At 40.2% G+C, this 14,129-nt stretch overlaps 1 protein-coding gene across 1 annotated transcript in view; it reads left to right on the top strand.

Annotated features, from left to right (window-relative positions):
- Positions 1 to 14,129, top strand: part of LOC140190419 (ephrin type-A receptor 7-like) — an 827,081-nt gene that overhangs the window by 757,389 nt on the left and 55,563 nt on the right. The window contains exons 10-11 of the mRNA XM_072246980.1: positions 6,461 to 6,586; positions 10,886 to 11,071. Coding sequence (XP_072103081.1) covers positions 6,461 to 6,586; positions 10,886 to 11,071 — 312 coding nt within the window. The remainder of the gene's footprint in view (positions 1 to 6,460; positions 6,587 to 10,885; positions 11,072 to 14,129) is intronic.

Below are 14,129 nucleotides of genomic sequence, written 5' to 3'. Positions count from 1 at the left end.
ATAATGACAACAAAGGGTTGACGAAGAAAGGGCGTTTGTTTTGGTGCAGATGAGATCATTGTGATTTAGTTTGATTTCAATTGAAACACTTTCCATTCTCTGGTGCCTTTTGGTGAGCTCAACATTGATTGCACTGTTATTCAAAGATTGATTGGATGTGACATGGATGATATGGATGGAGCATTGATCTAATCAACACAATTAAAGTAGGAAGATGAAAGGAACGGTATTGCACTGGTTCACCATCATTAATACAGACATGCTTTTGAAAGATTAGGGAACTTTATACTGGACATTACACCATAATATTTTGATATAACTCAGCAAGCTTTATCATGGATCATGCAGAGAAATGGGGAGATGCTATCAGTCTGTGTAAATTAATAGCAGAATTCCAATTGGCATAAATGTCAACTCTAAAACTTAAATTCCATTTGAACCACATTTCAACACTCCTTCTTTCTTCTTTATTGATTATATCAGGCGGGATCTTATAGCATTTTTCTTTGTAGTTTGTGTATGGCTATAATCTTAATTACATAGGAAGCAGAATTGATAGAACATTCAACCTCTTTTGCATATGACACAATTTGATAAGGCAATACCTAATCTTTTACCTCAGTGCCATTTAACTGCACCAAATCTATTGTTGCTGACTTTCTAAATAAATTTAAAAAATGATGGCTTACTTTCTTGAATGTCTTTCTCAGTGACTGAGCCCCAAATGTCCATTTGGGTAAAGAATTCCAAACATTCACTACTTCTGGGTGAAGAACTTACTTCCCCTCATAGTCCTGAATGGCTGACCCATCATTTTGCGACGGTGAACCCTAGTTCTGGACATTACAACCATGGGAAACATTATCCCTGCATCGACACTCACAAGTGCTGTGAAAGAACTTTGTATATGAAAACCATATTTCATCTTTCAAAATTCAAAAGAGTTAGGTCCAGTCTTCTTAATCCTTTAAAATATGAAAGACTCAGCATCCTCAGAATCATTCTGGTGAGGCTTTGCCTCATGTAGCTAGTAAGATACAGATACTTTAGCCAATATTGAACATGGGTTGGATGCAAGAAAGAACTCTATTGGCTACTTTCTATAGAATACACTCTGAATGCAATTTTATTGAAGGCAAAGGAGCTAAATATCAAGTGTCATATCACATATGTATGTTGACAATATGATATCATTAACTTACTTCTTAACTATGTCTGGTTTTCATTTTGAAATTGCCACATTAGAATGCCTTTCAAAAAAATCTTCAATTAGTGCAAAAGAGTATTAATTGGTGGCATTTTTAATGAGCAGTGGCTATTTATATATCCCTACCCTGCCATATTGTGATTATTCTGTCTATTTCTAAATAAATCAGCTGGAATCATCTTCAATGGTGGTGTCACCTATGCCTACTTTGATTTCTTGCTCTTATCATGAGGGAAGTGAGCTTGAAAATTCAACATGCTGGTCCAAAGACACACATGCATACCTGTTTCCCTCAGTTTTACTCATGTAGAATGGAGGAAATGTACAATAATAGGCACATTGCCTGATATGTAAAGACTCCATCTGTATGGATATGATGGGGGGAGGGGTTGCTACGGAAGGTTTGTTGGAGCATTTTCCGTTTCTTCTTTTTCCAAGACAGATGCTTTTGTCAGTGTATATTAATGTGAAAGGGCCCAGCATGTTTCAAGCAGTTACAGGTTTCTTAAGCCTCTTTTGGAGCTTTCAAATACCAATAAGAGGAACTTAAGGCAAATTCAGCTCATTAGTGCCAAATGAAAAGATGAAAGGCAGAAAATGGTTCGGCAGAGCCAAGAAGGGCCAAAGGGCCTGTTTCTGTGCTGTAGTTTCTATGGTTCTATGGAATCCTTTATAAATATGTATAGATAATTTCTTACTGCAATATTATAAATAAAGGCATCCGTTAGTCTTGCGAGACCATGGATCTGCACCTGGAAAGTCTTCACTCTCCAGGGCGCAGGCCTGGGCAAGGTTGTATGGAAGACCGGCAGTTGCCCATGCTGCAAGTCTCCCCTCTCCACGACACCGATGTTGTCCAAGAGAAGGACAAGGGCCGATACAGCTTGGCCCCAGTGTCATCGCAGAGCACTGTGTGGTTAAGTGCCTTGCTCAAGGACACAACATGCTGCCTCAGCTGGGGCTCAAACTCACGACCTTCAGGTCGCTAGTCCAAATGCCTTAACCACTTGGCCACATACCCAACACACTGCAATATTATTTATTTATTTACACACACACACACACACACACACACACACACACACACACACACACACACACACACACCCACATATATATATATATGTATATATATATAATTTTTTTTGTGATGCTCTGGGGTGGGGTTGGAGGGGGAGTGGTCAACAGCCCACCCCTGCATTTCTAATGACCAACACTGTTTATTGTTCGTGAGTTAAAATCATTTCATGGAATTATGCTGGGAGGTTCCAGTTCATTTATTGATACATTTTAGCTTAGGTTTTACTTGTATGTTTGTGGGTCACCCTAATTGTAGCTGGGGTGTGTGATGGTCACTTTCCCGGTCTATATGAGACTGAGCTGTTCTCTCTCCTGGCCACAGTGCCCGGTCTGTTATAACAATTAAATGGTTGTTGAATTAACAAGCTTCCTCGTCTATCATTATGGATCAAGTGCTCACCACAATATATTCTTTTTTTAAGACTTGGATGTATCTGTTGCTCACCATCCTCTCAAAATTGTCAAGCACTTGCTGCCGTGCTTTTTTTCTCCACTTAGTCCTCCAATATCATCCACACCACTCTGGCCACTTCTGTGGTGTGGCTCTCTGTGAACCCTGGAAACCTTTGATAAGGAACAGAACCCTTCCTGCCCTCTGGTCAATTCAGTGGAGTTGGTGCCAATGTACTACTTCTTAATGTGTAATGGCTGCTTAGTGCAGAGGTTGGAAGTGGGAAATTTTGCAGGTGACATTGAAGCAAAGACTAGATAGTTATTCTGGGTTTAATTTGTAACTTCAGCTTGGAGATAAATATTGAACAAGCACAATGATTTAAGATTCAAAATTCTTTCTCGTACCTTGCTGATGCAGCACAGGACAGTCAGGGTAGATGGGACACTTTGATATTTCTTTGCTAATCCCTGCAAAGACTCAAAGTCTGTTTCTTATCAAAGAATGTATCAATTATACAACCTTAAGATTTGCTTGCTCACGGGTAGCCACAAAGCAAGAAACCTGAAAAAAAAAATTAAAGAAAAAAAAGAATAAAACTAAAAATAAAAGACTAACAGCCAATGTGCAGGAGAAAGAAGAAAAAAACACAAATAATGCAAACAATTGAAGCGACCACGAACAATCTGAACCAAAACTGAGTCCTCAGATCCGAACTCTGGTGCAGCTTGGTGTAGCCAAAAGCCTCGCTTATTATTTCATCATATTAGCAGGCATGGAGCACAGCAGCCGAGGCAGTCTTCATAGCCTCAGCGCCTTGGAGAGAAGAGTAACCTATGTGAAAAATGAGCAAAATTGGCTTTCTCCCCAGATCTATCTAGGCCAACCAAACACCAAAACAGCAAAAGCCTCCAGCGCCCTTGAAGAGAGGAGTGCATTTTCATCTCCAATCTGGCCCGGCATTTCATTTTGTCCAGGGAGGGGGTTTCACTTTGCAGGGATTATGGTGAAGAAAAATCAGTTATGTCCCTGTGGACAATGAAGAAATTCAGACTCATCAAATGAGCTCAATGCTTAAAGATATCTCCTTTCAGTTTTTTTTAACCAATATAGTATTCTTATAAACAACATGACACTGGAAAGTAAATCTAACAGAATACATTGGCAATAAGTATTCTTTATTCTTCCAGTTTTCTCTGCTAATTTCTCTCTTTCCTCCTGGCATCTAATGTAGTTCAGATACATGACTGTAAATCGATCCAGCCCAAGTTTAGTGGCTAGTTGTCCAAGTATAATATAGACTATTTCCAATCTGTGATTGCCTGTGAATTATGTTAAGGTGAGAAACCGGATCATTTACAATCTGAGGTAAGTAAAGACTCGCTTCCATAGTTAAGATTGTAGGTGGACCTTACTGGCTTGAGGTCATATGTAGAGGTAAAATTATTAGACTTGCATTTGTTATGATAACTGCATTTATCACAATTTTTCAGTTCCTGTGCAAATTCTGGTCATTGATCTTATTCAGTGATTTGGAAAGTAATCTAAACTTTATCCACATACAAGATTAACTCTACATGTACATGACATGGTTATTTGGTTTTTTTTTCAAATAATAAGTAAAATTGGTTTATGTATGTCTGGCATATATAAAGGTGAATCTGCGGAATTTGCTGCCACAAGTGACCGTGGAGGCTAAGCCTTTACGTATATTTAAGTCAGAGTTTGATAGATTCTTGATTGGTCTGCACATGAAGGGATACTGGGAGAAGGCAGGAGATTGGGGCTGAGAGGGAAAATGGAGCAGCCATGATGAAATGGTGGAGCAGACTTAATGGGCCAATGGCCTACTTCTTCTCCTATATCTTGTGGTCATATTGATAGACTACAAGTAAAAAGATATTTAAATTATTTCTGCATTATATGGGATGTTGAGCAGGAAACCAACGGATATCCATTTTAAAAAGTCACCTTCTGTTCTGAGTAAAAAATTTCAGCTGTTGCAATTATTTTTGGCACTGTAAATATTGACTCAATTTCTAATGAAATTCCTACCTTTTGAATAACGTCTTTACAGGGAACATAATAAATACTTGTTCTTTGAATCTGAACCTGCCATCAAGCCGATCACCATTCTTGCCACTGTAGTCTCTAATGACATGATCAGGTTTGGCAGGCAGGGATGATTGGAAGATGCACAGGAAATAACCTTGGGTGTTGTGAATGCTAAAACCCATTTCTGTAGCAACAGTGAGGAAGCAAAATAAAGAATCACAAATAACTTGCCAATGTCCATTCTACTTCAAGCAACAATCCCAAAATAAGCAGATGAAAGATGAGTTGGGTGTCATGGAGAAGTGAGGATCAGCTACAATTGTCCCTCAACTAAAAGGACCTGCATAGCAGCTACTTCTTTCTCATTAGAAACAATATGAGGCTCAATCACACACTAAGGAATGTAGGATTATGATGTTTTTAGTGATTTGGAAGTCAAGAAAGAGGCATAAAACCTGTTGCTCCACATTCATTTTATTAAGCACTAACAGAACAAAGAGAATTAGAAATGCAGGACTGCAAAGGTCTAGTATCTAAGAACAAAGAAAACGAATAAAGACTAAAGACAGTGGGGCAACATGTTCAGTCATTCTTATACCCCATAGATCCAATGATTCTACTCAATTTTGTAGATAAGAATTAACCAATCTGGGTAACACTTATTCAAATAATGCAATGCCTGAGAAGCTTCCAAAATCATACAGAGAATTAAGGGACATGCAGAACAATTCTGTGACCACTAGGAAGCATACTGAACAGTTACATGCATATAAGTGATTATATAAAATATAAGCAGGCATAAATAATTCATTGATCAAGGTCAACCACGGATGTTGTGTCCTAGCTATATATGCAAGCCAGGGCAGCATGATATGGAGAGAAAGCTGTTACCCATGCAGCAAGCTCACCCTCTCCATGCAGCTGATGAATCCAAAGGAAGAGGACAAACCAACACAGTTTAGCACCAGTGGCATCACAGGAGTAGCCAGTCTGCGTTGAGTTCAACACAGGACTGCCTCAGGGATTTCAGCTCCAGGCATTTCCTCGGGGTTTACTCCCAAAGCCTTCTCCTTGAGTGTGTATAGCCGCAAGACTGTGGAAGTTTGAAATCAGAGTTGTCCTTCTACTAGATGAGCTGCCAACCATAGCTGATGAGCCCCACTTGCCTGAGGCGACTTGTTTTAAAGCACCAGGAACTCTCCTTTGTCCCTTCTCCTGTCAGTAGAAGTCATTTTGCCAGGCTTAGTAACTAAGTCCCACATGAAGGCCAGGAGTTCGACTTGATTGTCAGAGGCTATTTGAGGTGCATGCTATTGGGAGCATTAAATAGATAGTGGGAGCTTATCCCCAGCTATGACAACACAAATAACCATAACTGCTATTATACAGTCTAATCCAACAGGAGGGACGTGAGGAGAGGACTGAATAGCAGGCATTATGTAGACAACGATGTTCATTGAATGAAAAAAGTCTGCAGTTATAACACGAGGTCATTTGCTTGGGCACCTCTAGTCTTTTACAGCCAATTGATTAATTTATTCAGTTCCTATACATGGTGGCAATAAAGCACGAGTATCAGTGGCAACTTATTCTGGGTAAGTGACGACTGAGGGATGTTCATTGTCCAGGATACTTCAAGATCCCTTTGGGAGCCAGTTACAGTATTTTGATGATGTTGGAAACTTGTGTTTACAGCTCTGTAAACGTGGATTATCTTTCTATTACAGTTAAGATCCCAAGTCGAAGAACCTACATTGATCCAGACACCTATGAAGACCCTGTACAAGCAGTGCATCTTTTTGCCAAAGAACTGGACCTTTCCTGTATCAAAATTGAGAGAGTTATTGGAGGAGGTATTGAACATTTTACTTACATCCAGCGCATAGAGAAAGGGAGTAATGGACATATTGTATCTTTCAAATTGCGTTTGGAGCAATGGTCATGACAAACGGACATTGGCATTGAGTAGAGTGCATCAAGCAGTAAGGTAACAAGTTACCTGAACATGCTAATACTCCCTGACACTTGACACTCAAAAGACAATTTCAGCACCCCAAACTACCTGCCCATCAGCAGCCTAGAATTTAAGAGCATAGAAAGTTGGAAAAGCTTCAATAAATACAGAACAATCTGAGGACTAATTACAAAATAAGGCCATGTGAATCAGATGAAAACAGAGTTGTAGGGAAACCAGCCATTGAGTCCACACCAAACATCATCCATCAATTTACACTAATCCTACATTAATCCTATATTTTTATTCTCCCCACACCCTTATCAAATCCCCCACCCAGTTTCTACTCATTTAGCTACACAATGGGGGTGATTTAGAGTGACCAGTAACCCTACCAAACTGCATGTCTTTGGGTTGTGTGGAGAACCCAAAGCAAGGTACAGTTGTGGCACGGAACAGGTATCCAAAATGGATGGAAAATAGATGCTTGAAATCTGAAACAAAATCACAAAGGTGCTGGAAAATTTAAGCAGGCCAGACAACATCTGCGGAAAGAGAATGTAATGAGTTGTTAATGGTAAGGTTTTGCCTCCTTAACCGTCAGAAGTTTTGGGCCTCTTTCCTCAGAAATGATATATTGTCACTAAAGAGAGTACAAAGGAGTATGATTCCGGGAATGAAGTGTATGCAGAGTGTTTGGCAACTTTGGGCCTGTACTCACTGGAATTTAGAAGAATGCGTGGGGATCTTACTGAAACCTACTGAATGTTGAAAGGACTACATAAGTAGATGTGGAGAGGAAGTTTCCCCTGGTGGGGGTATCCAGAACTAGAGGGCACAGCCTCACAATTGAGGAGCGAGCTTTTAGAACAGAAGTAAGAGGGAATTTTTTTAGCCAATGAGTGGTGAATCTGTGGAATGCCCTGTCACAGACTGTGGTGGACGCCAAGTCTGTGGATATAGTTAAAGCAGAAGTTTATAGATTCCTGATTGGTCAGAGCGATATGGTGAGAGAGCAGGTAGATGGTGTTGAACATGATACGGGATCAGCCATGATGAAATGGCGCAGCGGACTTGATGGGCCAAATGGACTAATTCTGCTCGTATGTCTTATAGTCTTATGGACACTGCTCAACGTGCCAGGCTAAATGAATGGGGTATGAAGAACTGTGATAAAATTAGTAAAAAGGAACACAAAGTGAAACATGTTAGAAAAAGCTAAGCAGGCCAAGCATCACTTATGAAAAGAGGAACCCTTCGTGAGTGAAGGTTTTACCTTGTTTGATCAACAGGAAATGAATGAGAATGACAAATGGTGCACCCTGGACGTGTGTCCTCCCAATTTCCCATCCGTGAGATCTTTCAACTCTTCCAACTTATTACAGGACATCATTGACTATGGGCTGAATACTTGTGCGCTGAGAGGAGAAGTAGTAATCCTTCAGATCTTTCTGACACATATTCATGGTTGCTCATGGTTTGCAGGACTAATTTCCTGGCATAATTTACATATTACTGTTTAACTATTTATGGTTTTATTACTATTTAATTATTTATGGTGCAACTGTAACAAAAACCAATTTCCCCCGGGATCAATGAAGTATGACTATGACTATGATACCAGATTGACAGATATCTAATGTAAGGTTGCTCGTTTAGGATTTTGGCTGGGGAAGAAATATATCGTCAGGAAAAGAAGCTCCTGACTCAATTAACTGCATGCACAAATTTTTGCATAATTTGTAACCTTACCTATAAACCAGGGGTTTCCAACCTGGGGTCCACAGACTCCTCAGTTAATGGTAGGGATCTATAGCATAAAAAGGTTGGGAACCCCTGCTTTATATTAATGGTTGCTGCTCTTATGTTACTATCCTGAGACGCTCAACTTGCAATGGGCTGTGCACCTAGAAGTGGTGTTAGGACAACGCTGAACTGCCTGTCACCAGGAAATGGCAGGTTGTCCCACTAGAATATCATATTGCTGGTCTTGATGCACCCACTGCTCTGCCTCAAATCCTCATTGTCCAAACATTTACCACCCAGCACTCCTCCTTCCTTGCTCTTTCCATAGGAAATTTTGCAGATTTCCTTGTGTTATGTGTGTTGTCTTTTACCTGTACATTATGCAACCCCTATGAATATTTAGAGTACTGGATTTTGCTTAGAAAGCTACTTAGCTTTTAGAGTTTAGAACTGCATACCCTATATTGCCTTTGAAGCCCAATTTGTCATTGAATTCAAAGGTTTGCAATGATTATTCTGTAAATTGCAAGGTTTTAAGCAGACAAAACAAAGGACAAGTAGCTAGCTACTGTGATAATGGGGCAGGGATTATTGCTATTTGCTTTCATTGATAAACTCCCTTGAAATATAACCCATTATCATTAAATGGACCAGTAATGCCACAGTAGGAGAGAAACCCACTTAGACTATCTTCTCCACTGAAACTCATGCAAAATATCACTACTCTCCTTATTGTGAATATCGCTATAAATAAATGTTGTTCATTTGTAGTTCTAATTCATTTTAAAATTAGCCTTATCTTATTTTTCTAAATGTTCCTTAATTTTCTAAATGTTTTTTTTTAAATTAGAATTCTAGATTTGCAATTAGAAAGTGCCTATTTACATCAATGTGATTTCAGAATGAGATGGGAAAGGACACATGATTGTGTGTTCTCTACAAAATTAGTTCCAAATCACATTCTTGTTGCATTTTATTTCTGTGCTTTGAACATTCCCTTGTCATGAAGCATTCTCTTTCGCCAAGAACATCACAATATGTTGTGCTAAATAATGGTCCTCATCCCCCTTTAAAAGTCATTAGCAACAGCAACCTCTTCATCCAAATCAATTCATAGAAACGTGTCCCTGCACCCAAGTATCTAAAAATTGACATTCCCTGTTCTGCAAAATTGTAGAATTTTAAATTTCTCCCTCTCTTCTGCAAATAAGGATAAATTCCTTTGGCATTTTTTATTTATATCTCAGAAAATGTGCCTCACCGGGCAAAGTCTGCATTTAATAACTAATCTCCATGCCCCTGAGTATGTGGAGGGGAAATTCCATCTTGAGTCATCATTGCCGATTAGGTGAAGGCTCTTCCACGGTGGTGTTGGGTTGAGAGTTCTGGGATTTAAATTCAGAATAATGAGGGAAGAACAAAAGATTTTCAAGTTAGGATGGTGTGTGACTTGGAGGAGAAGCCACTGGTGGCAGTGTTTTCATTTGTCTTGTTCATATTGGATAGCTGTAAGTTTGCAAGGTGCTGTTGGAATAGCCTAGATAACCAACTGCATTTTTTGTAGTATACATTGTAGATACACTGAGCTGGTAATGGAGGGAAAGAATGTAGAAAAATGAGGGGCTACAAGCCAAGAGGCCACTTTGTTCCATATGGTGCCTGGCTTCCCGTGTGTTACATAGAACATAGAACATAGAAACCCTACAGCACAATACAGGCCCTTCGGCCCACAAAGCTGTGCCGAACGCGTCCTTACATTAGAAATTTGAACCACACTTATTTAAGCAAGATGAAATTATTCAAAGGGTGAAGATTAGCTTTATTTGTCGCATGCTCAACATGTAGTGAAACGTGTCGTTTGCGTGGATGACCAACACAGTCCGAGGATTGTGCTGGGAGCCCCCAGCAAGTGTTGCCATACTTACAGTGCCGACATAACAGGCCCACAGCTTACTAACCCTAACCATATGCCTTGGAAATCTTGAGAAAACCGGACCAACTGGAGGAAACCCAGATGGTCCCAGGGAGCAAGTACAAACTCCTTACAGACAGTGGAGGGAATCAAACTCTGACATCTGTAATTGGTGGTGCTGTATCGCATTACGTTATCTGCTATGCTATCAGGCCGCCCTACGATCCATCATGTCCTGACCTTTCCGTTTCTGGGTGGTGGATCTGCTTGTGAAGTCAGGAAGTCAATGCAAAGTGATAGGTTTTACCCTAACATATAGAATAAAGAAGTAGTAACACTCATACAGGGTGATTCTCGATTCCTTAACCAGCATTGCATTTTGATTTCTGTCTCTCTTCTCTCTCTCTCTCAAACACACACAGACAGTCATAGTTATGCTAACTTCTCCTCTTGCCTCCCAAGACCATACTGAGAGCCAGCTTCGACAGAAAGAAGTGAGACCGGTGTTCAGATGCTAACAGTGTTTCCTGTCTTCTGTAGGGGAATTTGGGGAAGTTTGCAAGGGGTGTCTGAAGCTCCCCAGTAAGAGGGAGCTGCCAGTGGCCATCAAGACACTGAAAGTTGGTTGCTCTGAAAAGCAAAGGCGCACCTTCCTGACAGAAGCAAGTATAATGGGACAATTTGACCATTCAAATGTCATCCGTCTCGAAGGAGTCATTACAAGAGGTAGGCATGTCAGCATGAGTGAATATATGACAATTCTCGGCCACTAGGTACTAACGTTTACTTTTCCAAAACAAAATTTTAAAAACACTTAAAGAAAATATTTCACAAAACCTTTAGCTGGTTTAAATTTATTCCAGTTTTCTTACATTATCTATATTTAACTTTAGATGTGTGAAATTATTTGAATTGAATCAGTTGAATAAGTAATCAACTGCTTAATTCTGTGAACACGAGGAAATCTGCAGATGCTGAAAATTCAAGCAACACACACAGAGTGCTGGTGAACGCAGCAGGCCAGGCAGCATCTATAGGAAGAGGTACAGTCGATGTTTCAGGCCAAGACCCTTCGTCAGGACAAAAGGTCTCGGCCCGAAACGTCAACTGTACCTCTTCCTATAGATGCTGCCTGGCCTGCTGCGTTCCACCAGCATTCTGTGCTTAATTCTGTGTATCTTTTTCCTGGTGGATCCAGGAACAAATCCTGTGAAGCCGAGCACAGCTCCAATGCCGTGTTTAACTTTGCCGACGACAGCACTGTCGTTGGCTGAATCAAGGGTGGTGACGAATCAGCATGTAGGAGGGAGACTGAAAATCTGATTGAGTGGTGTCACAACAACAATCTCTCAGTCAATGTCAGCAAGATCAAGAAAATGATTATTGACTTCAAGAGGAGGAGACTGGAAGTCGATGAGCCAGTCCTCATCAGGGCATCAGAGGGTGGAGAGAGTCAGCAACTTTAAATTCCTCGGTGTACTCATTTCAGTGTTTCTGTCCTGGGTCCAGCATTTACATACTCTTATGAATAAAGCAGGGCAGCTCCCCCACTTTCTTAGAAATTTGGCATGACATCTAAAACTATGAAAAACTTCTATAGATGTTAAGGAGGAGAATATATTGACTGGTTGAATCACAGTTTGATGTGGAAACACTATTGCCCTTGTATAGAAAAGACTACAAAAAGTAACGGATGTGGCCCAGTTCAACACAGGCAAAGCTCTTCCCACCATTGAGCACATCTACACGGAGTGCTGTCACAGAAAAGCAGCATCCATCATTGAGGACCTCCAGCATTTCGGCCATGCTGTCTTCTCGCTGCTGCTAGCAGGAGGATAGTGCAGGAGCCTCATGAATCACACTACTGGAATCAGGAACAGTCCAGAGGGGACAACTTCACTCACTCCACCACTGAACTGTTCCAACATCCCATAGACTCACTTTCAACGACTCTTCATCTCATGTTCTCGATAGTTATTGCTTTTTATTGATTATTATTATTTCCTCTTTTCTTTCTTTTTGTATTTGCACCGTTTGTTATGTTTTTGTTTGCACATTGTTTGTTGTCTGCCCTGTTGGGTATGATCTTTCACTGTGTTTCTTGTACTTACTCTGATTACCTGCAAGAAAATGAATTTCAGGTTTGTACATGGTGATATATATGTATTTTGATAATCAATTTTCTTTGGACTTTGAACCTTGGAGCTGGGAAAATTAGATATCTAGATATACTTTGTGGCTACTTCACTGGAATTACTGCTGCTGAACAAGTTGCCTTCTTGTATGATGCAGCTCAGTCCACTCTTCTTGGTTGCACCTTCATGAACACTTGTCAATTTTAGTACCACTTCACCTTTATACACTCCAGGCCTTACACGACCGGCATTCCCCCTCACCTCCACCCCACTGAATGGTTCAACTTTCCACCCCTTATTTCCTGGTCACTCCTGCTGAGCTTTAAACACTGTGATATTACCTAACTTAAAGTGGTGATCATTATGTAGTCTTGAGGAGGTAAATGAGAAATTTATCGAAGAAGCTAAAGGAATGCTTCTCACGGAATTATCCTTGGGAAAACTTGTGTATTACCAAAGATCCAACTCTTCAGTAACAATGCAAAGCATCCTATTGGGAACAAAGAAGTTATTTAATGTGAAAGGTCTCAAAAATGTGGCCCATATGCAATGTTTTGGAACAGTTCAAAACTCTCCTTGTTTCCATTATCATCAGTGGAACATTTTGAACAGTTTGTAGTAAATGCATCTTAGAAATACTCCATTGGATGTAAAGTACTTATGAGCAGCCTACATAATTGTGTTTTTTTTATTTTCTCCCCAACGTGGGCCACACCTTCTAACATGAAGTGGCAAGTATTGAACTCCCAGGGGTGCTCTGTTCTCAGCTGTTGAGATGTGAGGTCTTTAATGTTAGCAGACACAACCTTTTATCTGAGATTGCAATGGGTGAAACAACAAGTTAGAGATCTGTGCCTCCATGGAGAAATACATTTTAATTTAGGAGGGGAATTATAGATGTTCAATTATGGAACTACAATATTACACACTCAAAATTCCGGAGGAACTCTGTGGTCAGACAGCATTAAAGGAGAAGAATAAAGTGCTGACATTTCTGGCTGAGACTCTTCATCAGGACATAATGAGGAAGTGTCAACACTTCACTCCTTTCCACAGATGCTGCCCGACCTGCTGAGTTCCTCCAGCCTTCTGTATGTGTCACTCTGGATTTTCAGCATCCACAGAATCTCTTGTCTTTATGAGGAACTACATTAAGTAGTGCAATTAGAATGGCATCAAGAAATTCTACTATGCGTGCAGGAGGGCAAAGAAACACAGCAAACTGGATTTAATTTGAGTAGATAAATATCACTCAACAACAACCATATTAAATATGTTCCTCCAACTCAAAACTTCTTTCAGCAAGTGAACAAGAGAAAAAGAATGACAAATGAGAATGCTACTGCGATTCCCCTACCTCCTCTACAGCAAGAGAGAGATGGGACTATATACTTTAATATTGTTCTCTTTATTGCAGTAGTCTACAAAATGCATTCATGGAAAGTATTCGGTCTGGATAGATAATGGCTTGGTACAGCTATCACTCTGCATGTAACAAAAAGCTTCAGAGAGTGTGTGGACACAGCTCAACCATCACAGTAACCAATCTTCCCTTTATGGAGTCCGTCTACACTTCTCACTACCTCAGTAAAGCAGCCAGTATAATCAAAGACCCCACTCACCTCAGACGTTCTCTCTTCTCCCCTCTC

This window comes from Mobula birostris, chromosome 30, assembly GCF_030028105.1.
Source record: "Mobula birostris isolate sMobBir1 chromosome 30, sMobBir1.hap1, whole genome shotgun sequence".
In the NCBI taxonomy this organism is placed as follows: Eukaryota; Metazoa; Chordata; class Chondrichthyes; order Myliobatiformes; family Myliobatidae; genus Mobula; species Mobula birostris.
This window is presented reverse-complemented; position numbering and strand designations above follow the sequence as displayed.